This window comes from Ixodes scapularis, unplaced genomic scaffold, assembly GCF_016920785.2.
Source record: "Ixodes scapularis isolate PalLabHiFi unplaced genomic scaffold, ASM1692078v2 PGA_scaffold16__2_contigs__length_2301149, whole genome shotgun sequence".
NCBI classification, from domain to species: domain Eukaryota; kingdom Metazoa; phylum Arthropoda; class Arachnida; order Ixodida; family Ixodidae; genus Ixodes; species Ixodes scapularis.
Window position 1 is genome coordinate 1,974,253 of NW_024609842.1, and position 19,377 is coordinate 1,993,629.

Genomic DNA, 19,377 nt, shown 5'->3' on the forward strand with positions numbered 1-19,377 from the left:
TTCATCCGAAGTTTGTTGGTTTCGCAGCAGACGACTCGTGGTTGCCAAACGACAGCCGATTCCTCCGGGCTTCGCACTTGGCGCAGTGACACAAACGCTCCCGTGATGTGATGTCACGTGCCTAGCTACGACGCTCTTTTCGGGTGGCCTGAGCCGCAGCCTCCAGAGATCGTCAGGTCATCGTGAAACCGGGCAGATCAAGCGCACAAAGATATGCTGAGAAAAAGAAGGGACGTTTTCTTTATTTTGTGAAGGAAAAAAGGAACTCTTTCAGAGCCTCGCGTAGTCCGAACAAGTAACAACGCAGCATCCACAATGCCACCTGGAATCGTAAAAAAATCCCAATTTTTGTTCTTAATGAGCTGTGATATCCTGTTAAAGGACATCACAGTAGAGTTACATCTTCGATGCAAGATATTTAGAAATCTAGTTTGCGCTACCGCTCTGGCCTGGCGAAAAATGCTTTGAAAGCCAAGCCAATCTGGCATTTCTCTTTGTGCTTTCGCCGTCGCCTTATCACCGTGAAATAAACCCTTTTCAACAAATTCTTGACTTTTTTTATCGTGTTTCGTCGCACTATTTTCTTCCAGACCTTTAAGTGGGAGTTCAGGAGTGGAGACCCTGTATCCATGTCCTTAATCGGCGCGCGAGGCGAACGTGTGCTCGGCGCCAAAAGCGTCTTCACTGCCCATTATAAGGTTGTCTACGAGATGATTCCCGTTCAGTAACGAGGCTCTGGTCTGTGCCATTTTCAGGGTTTGCGCATATGGCGCGTTAATATTTGCTCTCCGAGGCGATGAACACCACCGTTTTCGGCTATGGGGATTACACGCTGGACTAGGCGTTTCTAAGCATGCATCGTAATGATGAGTGGACTCGGGTTCTAAAGCTAGCCCTTATGGTGCACAAACTAACATGCTCGTCTACAACGTAAACTTGTCAGCCATATCTCAAGTGCAGCCCTACCTCACCGCATAAATGCGATAACATTTAAAACAAATTCTATAAATGCTGTATCCTTTTATCTTCCGGCTCAAATTGCCTATATTATGGCCAAATTTACGGCACCTTTCTTGGAACTAGAAAAGTTATCAAGGTAATACCAAAATTATAATTGATATACATTTCATGATTCCAAGTCAATTACATTACTCCGGAACATTACGAGTTTTTGCAAAGAAAAGCAGAATACAATTTTGTGAATCTGGCCCATACGATACAATGCGAACATTTTTAAGAGCCGAAGATTAAAACTTTGCGCGTCCGAAAGTTTAATTACTTCTTAATATTTTATGAGTGTCATCTAATATATTCCCGTTGAACATTGCGATATTTGTTGTTGTTCAGTTAAAATTATGATCTTAGTGCCTGCGCCGAGGCGTTGATATCAAAAAAAGTTTGGCATGCGGTTCATACGAGACTTTTGCTCTATTGGGGGTACGATACTTAGTGGGAAAAACGATATATAGAAAATCTCAAGCCCTTCAATAGGCTGGCAAGGTCTATATTGTAAAGCAGCTTTGTACCGTCGTTTTCAGCTACATCAGAAAGTGGTTAAAGGTTCACATTGATTTTGTCCGACGCGCTTTAACGTCGCCCTCTGAATCACTTAAAAAAAAAAAAAAATCAATGAAGGACCAACTGCGATGCACAGGTAAACTTTTGCTTCCAAGTTAAGGTAAGTTTAGTGTACAAACTACTTGTGACCGCCGTGACCAAGGTCGCTGCCGCTGTCGTTATGGGCTAAAAGCCGGAGACTGGGACGAGAAGGCATGCACAAGGACAAAGTCTCAATTTTTAGACTTTGTGCTTGTCCGTCCGTTGTCGTCCAAATCTAAGGTTTTCTTTTGTCAATAACGTTATACTGAAAACGTGTGGACAATATGTAACTATACGTATCCCCAACTAAATTGTGTGCTTTGGTGTTTCATTGCGCAAAATGGTTCGTTTTATTGACCACACACTTTACTAAACGCACACCCCATTCGTAACAACAAAAGTACCGATCCAAGGCAAGTTCTGTTGGAAAACGAGTGGAGTCACCGATCTGGAAACCAAGGGTACTAAATTGGGACTTGATAATAGTAAACAGAGTTATTTTTACCATCATCTAAGCTAGAAAGGACAGTATGTAGTCAAGTGCAATTTATCTTTCGACACAAAAACATTAATTTTCTTCGTTTAGGGCTTTTCATACTCCACCTGCCGACCTAAAATGTACGCCCTTGGGAATTGAAAACATTGATAGTTGGTTGATGTTCGTTAAAAATAGGATGTGTAAAAGCTTTTCTCCTCAAAAAGCTCCAACTGCCTTCCACAAAAACCTTCACTGATGGCATAAAAAATAGTCAAGGAAATTATGACAATTAGCTTGATTATTTTTATTGGAAGAGATTCTCAACGTCATTCTTTGTTTTCTGACCCTACGATGGAGCAAACCAAACCATAAAGTGTAGACTTAAGTTTCGTTTCAAGACTTAGCAAACCCTATTGAAAAATCTAATTTGTATGTGACATTTCTGTGTCCAATAAACACATATGGATCATACAAGATATATTAGAACATATAAGAACCACATAGGAACTATATAGGTACTGTATAAGATTTATATAAGAACTTATAAGAACCATATAAGAAATTTGTGACAAGTTGCTTATAAGTTTTTTTATATAGTTCTTATATATTTTTATATACCTTATATATTTCTTATATGATTCTTATATGTTCGTGCATATCTTGTATGATTCATATCTGTTTATTGGACACAAGACATTTCTTATACAAATGGATTTTTTACTATAGTCGGCGACAGATCAAGAACGAAGCGGAAGCTCCTCCCACATCTTTCCCTTTCGGCACAGCGAACGCCGGGGAGGAAGTATCCTCTTCTTCAGCATTCGCTCTGCTAAAGTGGAAAGAGGGGGAGGAGCCTCCGCTTCATTCTTGACTTGCCACCGACTACTAGCCCCGAGAGCGAACACAAGCGTCGCTGCGGCCGACGCGCCCTGATTGGGTGAGGTGAACAGTGACGTCAGGGGAAGGATTCCGTTAAAACTTTGGTTTGGGCCAGTTGGTCCATGGTAGGTATAAGATTTAAAAGCGCAAACAGACAGGGACAATAGAAAATAACACACACGATTTTTTTTAAACCTTATACCTACCATGGACCAACTAGCCCAAACCAAAGTTTTAATAAGTCATATTTCTTCTACTATGGGCCCTTTCCTATTTCCTCACGTTCAGCAAGATCCTGCCATCACTTGCCTCAATCTCATCGTCATTTCAACGTGCCAATCCCGGATACTTACCTTCAGCATAAAAAGAAAGTATGTGCCACTGGAGGTTCAAGCGCTTTTTGGGGTACTGGAGCCATCATAGGGACATGCCAGAAGAATGTGCAAAGCGCCTTGTCCCTGTCGTTTGTGTTATTTTCTATTGTCCCTGTCTGTTTGCGCTTTTAAACCTTATACCTACGAAGGATTCCGCTTCTCGATCTCGCATCCGGCTCGCTTCCCTGCCCCGGTTTGGCCGTTGTGTGCCGCAAGCACATCGAGGAGCGACCTGGTTTACCCGGTGTATAAGACGCTGGGCTATGCCGATACCGACGTGTCTCCGTACCTTTTCTAAGAGGGCTTGTTCCTTTTACCTTTATAATTGGGTTACAAATCCCGAAACCTATCGGCGGAGGCAATTCCGCCGATGAACCTCCCTGTCGGTTCATACGGCATAAGGCAATCGGGCGAGGGGCCGGTGAAGCGGCGGCGTGGTTAAGGCGCTGGAATTCTGTTCCTTGCATGTTCATGATTTAGGAGAATACTACATCCCGCTTTGCAGGCGTTTCAAATGCCGTTTATATCAGAGGCCTTTGGGCAATCGGCAAATGAACTCTCGACCCCGACTCTGCGCGTGCCACTCTGCATGCGCTGGTACTGATTTGCCACAAATATGCACGGCAATAGTACCGTAATTTGGAATGTTTATATAGTCTCTCCTGGCGTTCTTTCTTCAGTCCAACCTTGTGTTTCCAGAAAATACACCGTTTAGTTTGAATTGTCATTTCCAATTAAAAGAGACACTGCTGCAGGTCCCCAAAAGCACCCTTAGCAACCAAATTCACTCCAGTTAGACTCTCTGAGAACAGAGGAAGACAGGAGGAACAGCAAGCATCCGAACGGCTGTCCAGTGGTAGATGCTGCAAGCAATAAACCATTTTATTTAGCGCTCTCTGAGCGGCACCATTTTATTCGACCGCAGCGCCCTCTCCACACATCCCGGAAGTTCAGCGGGTTCGGCGGGGTAAAACGAAGAGAGCTAGGTTACGCGCCCGACTCCGCTAGCAGACGACAAACAGGCAGGTTGCCATTCTCCATCTTTGGGCTGTATCGGCGGGCTGTACGGAACATCAAACTCTCACTCGTGGCTGCCGTTGTGAAGTGGTTCGCGTTCTTAGAATAGTTATGGCTACTCCAAAATCAGCCTAGAGCTCTCTGTTGTACTATTTTGGTAAATGATCAACTGGCATATCTTTTTTCCGTTACTTAAATAGTAGTTGAGTCAGCCGGCAGTACTACCCTCAACTACCGCGTGTATTGCGGCAGGAGAACACGTTTTTATTTATTAGTTCAGACTTCCACTCATGGTCGCTAAAGGCCTACACCAGTACGAACTTTTGTATAGTAAAAAAGGCACAGCAACCGGATTTACTTTTCGCCGGAGAGACCGGCCAATCTAACACAGTTTTCCCTATTTTTTTTTTTTTGCACGCAGGTAACAGCGTAATTGGGCCCTGCGAGTCTTTTTATCTAGCGTAATATTACACGACAACTGGCATACCAAAATCTGCGCATCTGCGCTTGAAAGTTCCAAAATGACGCGAGTTTAAACAGAGTTTGCACGCCAGCCGGACGCTAGCTACAGCCCACTCGGCGGAGCGGACGACATACGGGGTGAGAGGCGGAGTGCATTTTTTTTCTCTTTTACCCTCTCTGCTATGACCCTAATGGAACGGTCTATAGTAGCAGAAAATGTAGAACCTGTGAAGGGTGACGGTTTGAGTGAGAAAAACGTCAGGTATGTTACCTTCAGAACAGTTTGATTTAGCTAAAATCGCAATTTTAGAGCTTAAGGGACTAATAACAGACTAGACACCTTAGCGTACGTTTGTTCTACATTACTCAAGAGATATTATTAACAAGTCCACAGACACTGGAGTCCAATGAAATACTATCCGAATCCAGCAAAGGTCAAATGCAAGCAATGTATATAAATAAATGCTCCTTTTTTCTTTACTTTGCCCTTGTATTTAGGCTGTCTCACTGGTGATTCTCTATGTCCAAGACTATGTCTAACATGTTGCTCGAGCAGCATGCAGCTTTTCTGCATCGGTGTTTTCGCTTAAAAACAGACAACAATAAATTGTATACATAACCTGCCGATTTGTTTTGACCATCAGCAGCATTGATTGTGTGAGACGTAAGTCTATAGTGATGCTCCTGCAATTTTAGTCATATTTCTTCATTTTCATGTACTAGCTGTGATTCATGCATAGCCTGCCCTGTCAACCGTACCTGAAACGTTGGTTGAAGTTTCGAATGCAGCTACAGGCCATACGTCAATAAAGCCACATACGAGAATTTACACTTCCTACGAGAAACGCCCACAAATATAACTAAATTTAAACGTGCGCGCCGGCAGCTAACGTCGTCACAGCCTCCACAGGGCGAGCGGGGCGAGTCAGGGAAAAATTTTGTACTCGCCGTGACGTCACCCCGGTTCGCCGTAAGGAGGCGCCACGCAAATCTCTCGGTGCTAATAGGGTCTTCGAAATACCTACATTATGGCGATAATATTAGCCGTCCTGTTCGTCGCAGCTGCCTCTAGGACACTGCGTGTACGGCGGAACGTCTGGTAGCGCTGAGTAAAAATGTAGTTAATTAGAATTGCATATATACATAAAAGAGACATTGGTTTTCCATCCAAAACAATTGAGGCAATACTAATTTGACTGGCGTCCTAATGCAGGAAGTATAGCATTGATGGATTAAAAATTCTGTTCGCCGCCTTTCTCCTTTTTATTCATATGTGCAGTGTCTGCCCCTCAATGAGACGTCATACACATTTTACAGGAACTTTGTGACGGCGAAATGTGGCAATTAATCCAACCTGGGTGAACTAGAAAATGAATTCTAACCAAGGTCAGTCCGATTTGCGAAGACTTAGTGTATTCATCTCACAATATTTTAGAGCGCCGCTCTTAGGCACCCGTTTCCGGGTTGAGCGGCATCGCCGTCGTCGTCGGCGTAACCACGCGTTGCATTATGGGACGCTTCTCATAATGACGTCACACGTTACGTCACTTGTGACGTCATCGAGGGCCACGAGTGAGGTCATGAGTATCACAAGGGTCACGAGGGTCCCGAGTAACGTTTCGAGGATCACGAGGGTGATGAGTGACGTCACAATAGTGACGCCACACGGACATGCACTCCCCTCAACTCCTCCTCCCCAAGAGCTGCGCTCTAATTTGGCGTCACAGAAAATTGTAAACGTCTTTCATTTTTGTATCTTTTTTTTTTTTGTTACAATAAATGAAAACAAGCACTATTTTGCCAAAGTTCAAGAGAACCAATTTGTTTTTTTGCGACATCGCTGGCCCGGAGTCGAGCCGCATAAATAAATATTGCTATCTCACGCGCTGTCTTCTCAGACCAGTCATGACTACCACATCGTCCTCCGACGGCTATAAATTATAGCCATCGGAGGACGATGTGGTAGTCATGACTGGTCTGAGAAGACAGCGCGTGAATTTTATCCGTATTATAGCCTATAATACCGATAAAATTCTAAACTTCCAAATAATATGCCGTGAGTAATTCTTTAGACCAATTGGTATCTTAAATTCGCTAAATATTCAAACTGAAGGTACATAAATCTGAGTATTATACATTGCTCTGGTACATTCTATTTCGTTCTATTTCATTTGTCAAATCACCTGTCAGAAAACAAAAAAAAAATCCTCATGACTTTTGTTTTAGCATTTCAAAGTGACAAAAAGGATGACAGTATCTGCTACAGTGGAAACGCAGTCTTTTTGGATAGGAAGGTAGTATGTTAAGTTTCACACTCAGACAGCATGATACGCGGATCACGACACGTCGGTCGTTGTCTACATTGCTTGAACATAATAAAGTAAATTCAAGGATTTGTGTTCCTCGTGTGTTGCAAGGCAGAATGCGTGCAAGAGCGTCTCTTGTGTACTCACTTAAAAATGAGTGTGGGTGTACTTTTCCGCACGGCACAGGTACAAAAAATAGATGCTTACTACAGAGTTAGCTCGGTGAACGACGAGCCGAAAAATATGTTTCCTCTTAAAAGTAACCTATGTCATGTGACGCCAAGCATTATGTTTCACGCGCTAACACTCGCTGTCATTCCGGAAACTTCATTTTTAGCACACATTTTTGACATAATCACTTTAACGATGTACAGTGTATGCTCTTTATTTTTTTAGCGTGTGAAACTAGTATGTTTTACCCCCTGACGACGGAAAGTTATTTTTATTACGTGTTTTCAGAGAACGTTTCGGTGGTGTTCCAGAGTTCGCATATGCACTGCAAGGAGGGTTCTGTCTGCAGAAGCATCTACGTCAGTGGGAAGTCTTTCCTCTGACTTTAGAGTTTCGTGCAACCGCTTTTTTTTTTCTTGTTTACCATGAAAAACAAAAACCCTATATGATATGGGGTGTCCACAACGGATCCTAGCGCTTTAAAACGAGTCGGAAAAATCGACGTCTACATGCAAAAAGTTCTATATTATACCGAATGTCCATTGAGGCAAGGATAATAACTGGTAGAAGTTAAATGCGTAACTTTTTTAAAATAAAAATTAGGCTAACAAGTTTTTCAGGGTCAATTACGGGCATGTTCCCAGAAGACTGAGGTAGCAATGATTGTAACTCGTGGCGCCGTCTCTCGGTGGGTGCAGCGACAGAGTTCGACGTCTGCTCACCCCGCCCCTGAGGAGATGGCGCCACAAGTCACAACAGGGCTAACGTGGTCGCCAGCTAAAATATCAACCGCTGACCACGGTAAGTTTGTTTTAGAGCGCAGCTCTTAGGGGCCTGTTTCCAGCCTGAGCGGCGTCGCCGTTGGCGTCGGCGTCGCCGTCGCCGTCGCCGTCGCCGTCGCCGTCGCCGTCGGCGTCGCCGTCGGCGTCGGCGTAACCGCGCCCCTCCCCCTCCTCCTCCTCCCCCTCCTCCTCCCCTCCTCCTCTTCCTCCCCCTCCTTCTCCTCCCCTCACTGTGTAGTATGGTCCGGGTGGGTCACGTGACCTCGGCGGGAGGGGGTCACATGACCCGTTTCCAGCCTCTGCGGCGTAACCGCGCCCCTCCCCCTCCTCCTCCTCCCCCTCCTCCCCTCCTCCTCTTCCTCCCCCTCCTCCTCCCCTCATTGTCTAGTATGGTTCGGGAGGGGGTCCACTTGACCTCGGGGGGAGGGGGTCACCTGACTTCAGCGGGGGGTCACGTGGCCTCGGGAGGGTCACGTGACTACCCCCTCCCCTCCCCCCCCCCCCCCGAGATCACGTGGCCCCCGCGAGGGGAAGAGGAGAACGCAGGGGAGCAGGGAGGATGAGCAGGGCGGACAAATCCGAATTTTCATTTCTCCGAAAAATTATTTTAAAAGACTCTTATCTCTTATCCCTCGGCCGGCTTCGGCTTTCCTGCTGCACGGTTGAAAAACCCTGCAGCAGAAAAATAATAGAACAAAGAGAAGCTAAAAGCTGCAAAAGTGCGTTCATTTCTTAAAAGTAGCGCACGGTGCGTCGATGCACAAGGCACGTGCAACGTGCAGACTTTGGAAAGATCATGGCGGCACAGTGCATATTCAAACTAGATTTCAGATGTCATGTTACACTGGCCATGTTCTTCCCAGAATTGGTGCACGGCACGTGTCTCCAGCATTTCCACAACAATCAATGCAGCCACTTTTGTCAGGATGGAGGGGCTTTAGCAGCTGCAGCTAAACGTGCTGCACGAGCAGAGGGTCAGCACCGCCGGCGCCGTGATCCAGCATGAGTGATATCACAAAGACGACGACGACGAGACGTAATCAGGCAGTTCTTTCTCACAAAATGAGCGAGTCAGATGAAGCAGCTGCTGCTAAACGCACTGCCCGAGCAGAGGCTCAGCGCCGCCGGCGCCAAGATCCTGCAGTGCGTGCCGCCGAAGCTGAAGCTAAACGGCGCCGTCGACAAGACCCGGAAGTGCGCGACGCCGAGGCAGAGGCTCATCGCCGCCGCCGAGAGCAGCCAGAAGTGAGCGCTGCTGAAGCTCAATCTAAGCGCCGCCGTCGAGAGGACCCTGAAGTGCGCGACGCCGAAGCAGAAGCTCATCGCCGCCGTCGAGAGCAGCCAGGAGTGAGCGCCGCCGAAGCGGAAGCCAGAAGCCGCTATCGAGAGGACCCGGAAGTGCGCGACGCCGAAGCAGAAGCTCATCGCCGCCGTCGAGAGCAGCCAGGAGTGAGCGCCGCCGAAGCGGAAGCCAGAAGCCGCTATCGAGAGGACCCGGAAGTGCGCGACGCCGAAGCAGAAGCTCATCGCCGCCGTCGAGAGCAGCCAGGAGTGAGCGCCGCCGAAGCGGAAGCCAGAAGCCGCTATCGAGACGACCCGGAAGTGCGCGACGCCGAAGCAGAAGCTCATCGCCGCCGTCGAGAGCAGCCAGGAGTGAGCGCCGCCGAAGCGGAAGCCAGAAGCCGCTATCGAGAGGACCCTGAAGTGCGCGACGCCGAAGCAGAAGCTCATCGCCGCCGTCGAGAGCAGCCAGGAGTGAGCGCCGGCGAAGCGGAAGCCAGAAGCCGCTATCGAGAGGACCCGGAAGTGCGTGACGCCGAAGCAGAAGCTCATCGCCGCCGTCGAGAGCAGCCAGGAGTGAGCGCCGGCGAAGCGGAAGCCAGAAGCCGCTATCGAGAGGACCCGGAAGTGCGCGACGCCGAAGCAGAAGCTCATCGCCGTCGCCGAGAGCACCCAGAAGTAAGCGCTGCTGAAGCTGAATCTAAGCGCCGCCGTCGAGAGGACCCGGAAGTGCGCGACGCCGAGGCAGAGGCTCATCGCCGCCGCCGAGAGCAGCCAGAAGTGAGCGCTGCTGAAGCTCAATCTAAGCGCCGCCGTCGAGAGGACCCGGAAGTGCGCGACGCCGAGGCTGAGGCTCATCGCCGCCGCCGAGAGCAGCCAGGAGTGAGCGCCGCCGAAGCGGAAGCCAGAAGCCGCTATCGAGAGGACCCGGAAGTGCGCGACACCGAGGCAGAGGCTCATCGCCGCCGCCGAGAGCAGCCAGGAGTGAGCGCCGCCGAAGCGGAAGCCAAGCAAAAGGCAAGGATCGCTAAGCCTGACGGTGCAACAAAAATTTTCCAACGGCTGTTTAGAGACAACCCGTTTGGGAGCGTATGTTCAGTCTGTGACCGGCTCTGGTTCCAAAACGACTTGCAACCGCTACCGGACAGATGTCACGAGACCCTAGAGCAATCATTTCCAAACTCGGACCTAACCCAATTCAAACTGTGCTCGACCTGCATACAATCAGTGCACAAGGGTCATATTCCTCATCTTTCCTCAAGTAACGGTTATGTATATCCCCCGAAGCCAGCCCACCTCCCACAATTGAACGCGGTGAGTGAGAGACTCATATCTCCACGAATTCCTTTCATGCAACTGCGACGGCTGATGCACGGTGCAGGTCAACACGGCATTAAGGGACCAGTAGTGAACGTCTGTGTTGATGTGGACGACATGGTGACAATGTTGCCTCGTGCCATCGAACAAGACCGAGCCCTCAATGTACATTTGAAGCGGCGCATGCTTGCGAAGACAACCTACCTGGCAGGGGCAGTAAAAAAATGTGATCTGCTGCCGTGGCTTAAGCTGCTGTGTGATAGCACGCTGTACAAGCATTATAATATAAAGTGTGATTTTGCCCGTTTGGGCGATATCGTAGAAGTGGACGAACACGACGAGATCGAGTTGCTCCCGCAATGCTCAGACCTCAACGATCCGATCCAAGTGGCTACAGCCATGACTCTGGCTCAGCACACTCTCGTATGGGACGAAGACAAGTTTCTAGCGATTGCGCCAGGTGAGGGAAAAAGGCCCGTGAGCATACTTTATGACGAACACTCAGAGGAGCTTTCGTTCCCACAGATCTATCTCGGTGAGCCGCGCCGAGTAGATGCCAGCGCAAAACCGACAGTCTTCACACACGCCATGAGTGAGATCCGCAGATCAGACCGTCGAGGGGCCACCCCGCAGCACGTACTGTACATGGCCATGAAAGTGTTTAGGCACCGAGTAGCCGGTGACATGTGTGTGGCCTTCCGTAACATAAAGGCACTGGAAACACTAACGAAGCAACAGTTGCTCGACAAGGATTTTGTGCAGCAAGCGGTCGAGCACGACATGGCTTTCATGCATGGTATTCCCAACACCGTGCAGTACTGGACAAAACGCAAGAAAGACCTCTTTGCTATGATACGGCAGTTGGGTAAGCCGACCGCGTTCCTCACTCTTTCTGCCTCGGAAATGCACTGGCCCGACCTTTTGCAGTTGCTTCAACGCCTTCGGTTGAAGCCCGGCGAGATCGAAGTACCACTGGAGCAAATGAACAGCATTTATCGAGCACAGCTAGTAAATGACGATCCCGTGGTCTGTGCCATATATTTCGACCGATTGGTGCGTGTCATTCTCAACATTCTCCGCAACACCCGTGTATCGCCTTTTAGGCCGTACATAGTCGTCGACTACTTTAAGCGGATCGAATTTCAGCACCGCGGGTCGGCACACGCGCACATTCTCCTTTGGCTTCATAACGCGCCCAACGAGGAGCTCTCGATGCTCATGCCCCAGACTCTTGAAATAGCCAACGTTCTGCTTTCCATCGACAACGGATGCTTGAAGCGGGAGCGGACTCAGGTGCACCAACACACGCATACCTGCTACAAGCACAACACCACCAGATGCCGCTTTAACGCGCCTTTTATGCCCATCGATGAATGTATGGTCGTAGTGCCTTTCCCCACTGTGGACAATGAAGCGCAGAAGAAGAAAATCGAGAGCCTCCTAAACAAGTACGAGGCCATGCATCAGGCCCTGGAAACGACAAATTATGACTCCATGGAGCAGTTTTGGGAACATCACGGTGTCGCGGACAAGGCGGAGTACATTTCTGTTCTCCGAGCAGGCACTCCTCGTGCCACCATCATGCTACCCCGTACTGTGCAGCAAAAGTGGGTGAATTACTTTAACCCATGGGTTGCATCAATTCTCGATTCTAACATGGATCTTCAGATCGTCCTCGACACGTACGCGTGTGCTGCCTACGTGGTGGAATATGTAAACAAGGCCAACCGAGGTATGTCGAACCTCAATCGAGCAGTGCAAGAAATTGTCAAGGAGAAGGGGGATATGGCCTATTCTCAGGCACTGAGACATCTAGGTGTGAAAATGTTGAATGCCATTGAACTGTCCGCACAGGAGGCCGCATGGTGTTTGCTCAACCAGGATATGTCGGAGGCGAGTCGCAAAGTTGTCTTCGTGAACTCTGCATGGCCCGAGGAAAGGACGCGCATTCGGAAGTCTAACGCTCAGATGGCGCAGGAAGGCTTAGTAGAATCAAGCACTGATGTATGGAAACGGACGATGATCGAGCGCTACGAAGACCGCATTCCCCAATTGGAACCTGTTACTCTAGCAGAGTTCGCTACCGAGTACAACATATATACCTACAAAAAGAGGAATCAGCGACGGATACTTCGCTACCGCGGTTACTCCGTAGACGATTCAGTCAACTTCAAGCGAGAACATGTCCTGCTTTTCTATCCATTCCGCAAAGAAGTTGACATCTTAGACCAAAACTGTTTCGAGCGTCTGTATGAGCAAAACATCGACGTCATTCTAGAGAACAAGGCACGGTACCACAGTGACGTAGACATTGAGCAAATTCGTGCCGTTTGTAATTCCATGCTCCAGTCAAATGACGGGGAACATTGTGCCACTTCTGAGCTCCCAGATATGAGACTGCACCCGATGGCCATGGAAAACGACGACTCCGATCTCCTAGACATCGGTATGGTCCAATCCAATGCCCCGTTTAAGCAGTGCCCCGCCGTGTGCACGCGCCAAGACGTCATGAGCAGAGATCAATACCTGGACACAATGCGCAAGACGAATGAGGAGCAGTACGAGATCGTCCGAGAAGTCGTGCATAGACTCACTATACCGGACTCTCCGCCACTACAAATCTTCTTCACGGGAGTGGCTGGATGTGGGAAGACATTTGTACTGCGTCTCATCATGGACGTCTACAACAGATATTGCAACCCTGCTGGTTCAGATAATGTAAACGCCTATGTTGCCTGTGCTACAACTGGAAAAGCGGCGGTCGCGCTTGGTGGAATAACTGTACATGCAGCGTTCAGACTTACCATCAATAGGGATGGCGGACTCCGGGACAACGAGTTGAACACGTTCCGCTATGCGTTCAGGAACGTCAGGTGCGTGATTATCGATGAGGTTAGCATGATGTCCGCCGACATCCTTCAGAAAGTGGACTCGCGACTCCGCATCATCACTTGCAAATATCTAGAGCCTTTCGGCGGGTTAGACATCATCCTCTGCGGAGACCTGCGCCAGCTTCCCCCCGTTCGTGCCGCCGAGGTTTTCAAGCGCGTCAAGACGAACAGTGTGTTTAACACGGAAATCGCATGGCACCATTTGTCATACTTTGTCCTCACGAAGGTCGTAAGGCAAAGCGATCTCAGGTTTTCCACCATACTTACCAAAATTGGAGACGGTGCAGAATTGGATTCCGAAGAAATCGCATTGATCCAGAGTCGGTTCGTCACGCAACAACAAGCAGAAACGTGTTGTCCCGGTGGCATCCGCTTGTACTACTCCAACAAGGAATCGGACTACTACAATACGAACACGGCCATTGCAACCGAAGATAATTGTGTGGCTTGTCCGGCACGGGACACAATCGTTGGATTCAGGTCTATGCAGGAGAAGACAGAGGCAATGCGCAAGGCCGAAACGCTGCCCAAGGCCGAACTCGGAAACCTGCCAGCTAATATAATGCTATGCATTGGAAAACCATATATGCTCACACTCAATGTCGATGTTTCCGATGGTCTGGTCAATGGCTCTGTTGGAATACTGCAGTACATACAATACGATACGCTCCGAGAGCCGGAACGCATCTGGCTGCATTTCGGTGAGCTTGGTTCCAAAATTGCGATTGGAACCGTGGCGGCCGCAAAATCCCGGCAGTTACGGGCACTCGACAGAAATATTCAGCAAAATTGGACACCTATCGAAAGACGCACAGTCACTTGCGTCATTGATAAGAAGTCAAGGATATCCCTGAGGAGATGCCAGCTACCCGTTGTGCAAGCAAGTGCTATCACCATTCACAAATCACAGGGAGGCACGTATGAAAACGTGGTGTACTCGTATGCCAAAAGTCATCCACAGAAATTGGTATACGTGGCACTGAGTCGTGCTACAGACATCAACGGGCTCTACCTCACCAATGTGGACAATGACTTTACGTTCTACCACGGCAAGCCCAATCCCGACAGGGTACTACTTGATGAGTTTCGTCGACTGCAGTCACACAAACTCCAAACTGTCACTGCTAAGTGCTACGCAATGATTAAGCAACCGCACTTGTTCTCGGTCGCCGCACTTAATGTTCGCTCTCTGCCAGCGCATTCCAAGGACGTGCACCACGACCCCGTCCTACGCCATGCATCTGTACTTTGCCTCTCGGAAACGTGGATGGATCCAAAACAGGCGGTAGAAATCATGGACTACCAGTACTGCTGCGGCGTCAGTAGAGAGCACAACAGAGCGGCAGGGGTGGCCATCTACGTGCGTAAGGGTCTGTCTGCCGTTCCCATCGAGATATTTGGAACGTCAGACGAAGTTGGAGAACTTTGTGGCGCCAAGTTCGACAACGGCTTGGTAGTGGTGGCTCTGTATATCTCGCCTACAGCACTCACCAAAGATATCGTGCAATTTCTGCGACTTGCGTTAAGCACACGTGGGTCCACACCCATGTTAGTAGTGGGGGACTTTAATGCAGACTTAAAGAAGGATAAGAACTTCATACCACTTATGCAGGAAAACCTCCCATTTCTCTCCCTCGTAACAGCTCACACCGCTGTGACGACCTCTCGAAACACGTGCATAGACCTCGTCTTTCAAAATCAGCCTTTGGTCCATCACCTGGAACACATATCCTGCCACTTCTCAGATCACAAGGCTTCCTTCATAACAATCAAGGACTGGGATAAGAGTGCTATTTAAAGCACCAGTATAGGAGGAGCTTGCTCTATATTTGTATATATTGTGGGGATTTTGGACGCCGAACTTTGGCGACGATATGCACTGCACGCTAGGAAGAAAGGAGGAGGAGAAGAACGAAAGCTGGGAAATTGTTCCCTCCGACGGTCTTGCGCACCTTGAGAGGTGTTAGGCGGGCCACTCGGAGGAGCATCTACCAGCTTCGTTATCAGTTGGAGCGTGCAAGTCGTACAAGACGAAGAGGAGGAGGAGGACGGTGAGGTTGAGGAGGAGGAGGAGAGGAGATGCCAGATACGTGTTGTGCAAGCAAGTGGTCTCATCAATCGTAAATCACATTGGAGCTTCCAGATCTGACAAGTATATTCCCTTTCTCCGTACAACCGGTGAGCAAAAATACCACAATATATTACATAGTTCAGTGCGGTATATCGCAAAATTGAGATACCTCAAAAGAGGAGGAGGAGCACAGGAGGAGGAGAAGGGGACGACGAGAGAGTACGGATGAGGAGGAGGGGCATACTCTCCCCTCCGTTCTCTCTCGCCCCCGCCCCCCCCCCCCCCCCCCCCTTGCTTGGAGCACATTTGGAACTTAGGGAATGTCATAGCTCGGGGCCTCTTCCTTCCTTTGCTACTGGAACTACACACTCTAAGTATCTAGAGCTTGAATATTTTTCATTCGAATTTAACATGGCCGACAGCATTGTTAAGACGTTCGACGAAAACATTGTAAACGTCATTAACACAATTCAGACCGGCTTCCCTACATTTATTATAGGTGTGTTCCAAGCATGTGACGACTTTCATGACCCTGTTTCATCATCAAGTATTGAAGTTCATCTTGCGTCAGATCTAAACAAATCACAACACCATGTTTGGGGTAAGTCCCTTATCAAGTTTAAGATGGTGTGCCTGCCTGTAGCTTCTCTAAAGTGTCTTTTTTTACGCTTGTTTCACTTATTATCAGTATTTTCTTTTTTATATTATACTCGGCCGAGTGCCCATCTTCCAGTGTCCATCACACTTTTAGTCTGGTGATCACGTCACCTTGAAACCCGTGTAAGCTTAGAACTGAAAAGTTTTGCTGCTTACGCACAGCAGACAAAAAAAGGTAGGCAGCATTTTAACTTCCAACTGTCTAAGCGTGGATGTCAAGCATAAACCCTGGGAAGATTTGCCCACTGCTTAACTACATGCTTTTTTTTTTCATGTCCTGGTTGGCTGCTACACTGGAGAGGCTGCTGAACATCATGCCACGGCGGCTGATCATGGCGGTTTAGTTAAATTAATAATGGGGTTTTCATCCAGGACGTAAATTGGAAACTCGCGGAGCAAACTTTAAGGTACATTGGTATAACAATTGCGTACGTTGGCTTTGTACGTTATTAGCATAAACCTTGGCCGGATATGCAACGCAGTTTCCAATATACACCACGGTTTTTCCCCAATCAATAAAATTTCAACCCTCCAAATTATTTGTCCTGACTCTATATTTCAGAGCACAGCTCTTACGCGACCCTTTCCGGCTTGAGCGGCAAGGAGGAACGCAGTACGAAGGTGGATGACGGGGGGAGGAGAGACGAGGAGGCGGAGGCGAGGGGAGGGGAGGACCTTAAGGACGAGCAGGTGGTAAAGGAGAGGGAGGGGGAGCAGGAGGGGAGGAGGACCAGCAGGCATGATCACGAGGGAGGAGGAGAAATATACCCTCCACTCCTCCTCCTCAAGAGCTGCGCTCCAATTCGGCGTTACAGGAAGTTGTAAACGGCTTTCACTTTTTACATCTTTTTACAAATAGAAAGCTATGCCTAGGAATTTCACCCACTAAAGTGGACCATCTAATTACAGGTTTCGTGACATGTTCAGAGTTATGTGCACACGCGATGATTCTTCCGGTCAGCCTTACAGAGCTAGGATCCATTGTGGATGCCCTACAGTTCAACGTCAAAACGCTATTGCTTTAGACCGTTTTTTTCTCTCTTTGGTACCGAAGTCGGGGCTATCGCATGACAGTCCGCTAGTGTATCCAGTCTAAAGCACATCGCGATTTGTTTTAGTGATGCCTTGTGTATCTTACCTCCTTTACAGGTGGATAAGAGATAGAGGAAGGCTAAGGTTCACTTCCGTACCCCTTCCCCAGGCTTTCAATAAGAAAAACGGTTTACTGCTTTCCCTTGCCACTCTTTTGATGCGTGCCCCGAAGATAGTGACCCTGCTAAAGACAGGCCTATAGTGACAGCCCCTGAAGTACAATGAATAATGTCCAACAATCGCGGACCCCAGCGAATAGGAATGCTCCCTAATTCTTTTTTTTTAAATTTAAAATATTGAACTTCGTGAAAACTTAACATGTTTGTCGAACTAAAATAAAATCAACGAAGGAATGATTAAACTCGAGTAATGTGCAAACCATTTCTTGCTCAACACTGCAGTAGGGTGTGCAGTCTTCAAAACGAACCTGCAAAAATGAATGTGAACGAGCCTTACTCTAACTCTAACTAACTCTAACACTAACTTAAACTAAATCTAACTCTAACTTTAACATAAACTCCACGCCAACACTAATTTAACACTAAAGGTCCGTTCACACTCTTGCAACCGAGTACGACCGAGTGAGACGAGACTTGTTGAAACCTTTTAAATTTTTTTAGGACGCCATCTATACGGTGACCCTCGAACTGCATTTCATAAGAGCGAAGGTTTTACGGGATTTCCGAGGTCAAATGTGCGTAATACCTATAAGAAAGTCTCGTTCATAACGTTGACAAAAGTTTTTTCGAGCCAAGAAAGAAAGGATAATGCGCGAGAGAAATAGAAAACGTGCCGGACCCCCGAGTTTACACTGCTACCCAATAGATGGCGCCAGTGTGTCCGCTCGTTGTGAGAGGTATTAAGAGGTTCCAACTTCCAAGGCTCCCGGTTCTAAGAGGTCGCAAGTGTGTGAACGGGCCTTTACGCTACTAAACAACAAGTTTAGCGCTAGTGGTTTAGCACCATTGGCGATGAAACTAAATGCTTCAGGAAGCAACACAATTGCAGGTCAACTTGCGAAATTTGTTTTCCTCAAAGTAGTTCCGCTCATTTCTCAGTAAAATTTTACACCTAAATATGCGTGGAAGGAAATGCATCTATATATGCGTGTAAGGAGATGAACCTTTTCCCTACACAAACTCATCGAGGTAGGGGTGCTTAGTGATAAACCGGAAGTTCGAAAGTGACACCTCCCCCCCCCCCCCCTGGGGTTGCCGCCATTTTGAGTAATGAGTACTCGTAACGAGACCTCACAAGAGCCGTGACGTCACCGGCAAGACTGCATCGTACAGAGCTGGTGGATGCGAGTTCATTTTGTGCGCGGTAGTCGTGATGTGCCGCTGCTTGCCTATAATTTTGGGCTTCTTCGTGTTCCTTGACGCAGGTAAAACGAGGGGATCTGTAGGAAAGAGATTTATAACGTTTTTGCAAAAGAACGCTATTGATAGTGGCACCTCTGAGGCATCACCAGTCGTATCGCCATAGGGTTGCTCGGATTCCCGGATGTGTTCGAGAATTGATAGAGCTTATAGTGATTTTAGCATGTAGTTTTCGCATTCTCCCAGCTTTGTTTGAACATTTAAATGTCTGAGGATCGATGTGAAATATGCGCGTCGCACGTAGGGCCTAGGGTACGTTATTTCAGCTCTAGGTAACGGCATTATCACAGCAACTTTTAGCGAGGAAGCTCCTGCGACTTTACGTTTTGTACTGATTAACGATTTTACGACATAACTTCTAGCATAAACGTTTTGGATCTTTTTACCTTCGTTTGAACCTTATGTTGTCTGAGAATCGAAGCGGAGGGTGTACGGTCACGTGTAGGGCCTAGAGGTAGTTGTTTTAGCCCTGGGTTACGAAAGGACCACATCAACGTTTAGCAAGGAAGCTCCTACGATCTTTAACCTTTTGAACTGGTCGACGATTATAAAAATTGTGAGTTCTAAAGATTTTTTTTATAACAGGTTTTCATTTCAGTAGCTTGATCTCGGTCGCAGTAA

General features: G+C 48.0%; 1 protein-coding gene across 1 annotated transcript; it reads left to right on the top strand.

Annotated features, from left to right (window-relative positions):
- Nucleotides 1-9,130: 9,130 nt before the first annotated feature.
- On the top strand, nt 9,131-16,211 carry LOC121047419. The gene is made up of 3 exons (XM_042290072.1): nt 9,131-9,443; nt 10,356-15,735; nt 16,128-16,211. The coding sequence occupies exons 1-2, from the start codon at nt 9,131-9,133 to the stop codon at nt 15,353-15,355; spliced, it is 5,313 nt and encodes a 1,770-aa protein (XP_042146006.1). The 3' UTR covers nt 15,356-15,735; nt 16,128-16,211.
- The last annotated feature ends 3,166 nt before the right edge of the window (nt 16,212-19,377 follow it).